The sequence below is a fragment of the Eimeria mitis genome, genomic scaffold (assembly GCF_000499745.2).
Source record: "Eimeria mitis Houghton genomic scaffold, Emh_scaff1438, whole genome shotgun sequence".
Taxonomy (NCBI): domain Eukaryota; phylum Apicomplexa; class Conoidasida; order Eucoccidiorida; family Eimeriidae; genus Eimeria; species Eimeria mitis.
The window spans coordinates 6,980-8,012 of NW_013569238.1; the positions used below are offsets into that span (position 1 = coordinate 6,980).

The window sequence follows — 1,033 nt, forward strand, 5'->3', positions numbered from 1 at the left end:
GAGCAGCCCAGGCAAGCCAGCATTTGCTGCCCATAGAAATAGAAAAGGCTGAAAAGGCCTGTCAACTAGTGGCGCATGCAGCGCAAATCCGACAGGCGCAAGCAGGAGTATACAGGGCGTGCGTTGAAAGCTTTCGGTAGCCGCAATCCTGTGGATGCAGCGGAAAGCAAACACCTGCTGAAGCTGTACACGCCAGTCAGAGTTTCTGTTCTGAAGAAAGGAAAATGTGAATAAGACACTGCGGAGCGCGGCTTTGGTTGAATAGTATCAACAGCCGCCGGGTGCCACGGAGAGGTCACTTCTTTAAAGGGCCAGCAAGCCAACGGCCGCAATAGCAACGGCCAGCAGACTCGGGGCAACGGCAGAGGCAGAACCTGTGATGGATGCCTTGATCTTCTTCCACTGGTCTTCGCTGCGTGCAATTCGCCAACAGATGAATAGCACACAACAGTGTATTCGCATCGACACGCCCAGCCCTGTACACAACTATCTCTTAGCAGAAAATTGTTGCCAACTTACGTGAATGGAGCTTCGCTCTCTTTAAGTGCTTCAGGTGTGGTCATGCACAGTAGAGCATAGCCTGTCTTCCCTCCATCAGTGCTTCGGTTGTATACTACTTGTGGGGGTTCGGAAGCTGCCGCTCGAGTGCAGGTAACGACGCGGCAGTCAGCAGCGGCATCGTTTGAAGGGTTGTACAGAGCAACAAAAGAAATGTTCTGCTGTGTCTTGTAGAGTGTCGTTTGGTCATCCTTCGCCGGAGGGATTGTAGTGAAGTTGTTGACGGCGTCCTTCCAGTGGCTCACTGCGGCAGCACAGTCGGGCTTCTCCGATTCCAAAACCATGTAGGCGTATGTGCCAGCTTGAAATTCATTTTCATTTCCGCTCTTCGTTACATCTGCTGACTCTTCCTGAAATGAAAAAAGCACGGACGAAGAAATGAGAAAGTCTGAAGTATAGATAGGCGGACTAATGACAGGGGGCCACATTGAGAGACACTTACTGCTGTCAGAGCTTCACAAACAGGATCCCATGC

At 51.4% G+C, this 1,033-nt stretch overlaps 1 protein-coding gene across 1 annotated transcript in view; it reads right to left on the minus strand.

Annotated features, from left to right (window-relative positions):
* Nucleotides 1–303: 303 nt before the first annotated feature.
* Nucleotides 304–1,033, minus strand: part of EMH_0036980 (SAG family member) — a gene marked incomplete at both ends in the record, with an annotated part of 1,215 nt that continues 485 nt past the window's right edge. Inside the window, 2 exons of the mRNA XM_013495141.1 lie at nt 304–412; nt 520–908. Coding sequence (XP_013350595.1) covers nt 304–412; nt 520–908 — 498 coding nt within the window. The remainder of the gene's footprint in view (nt 413–519; nt 909–1,033) is intronic.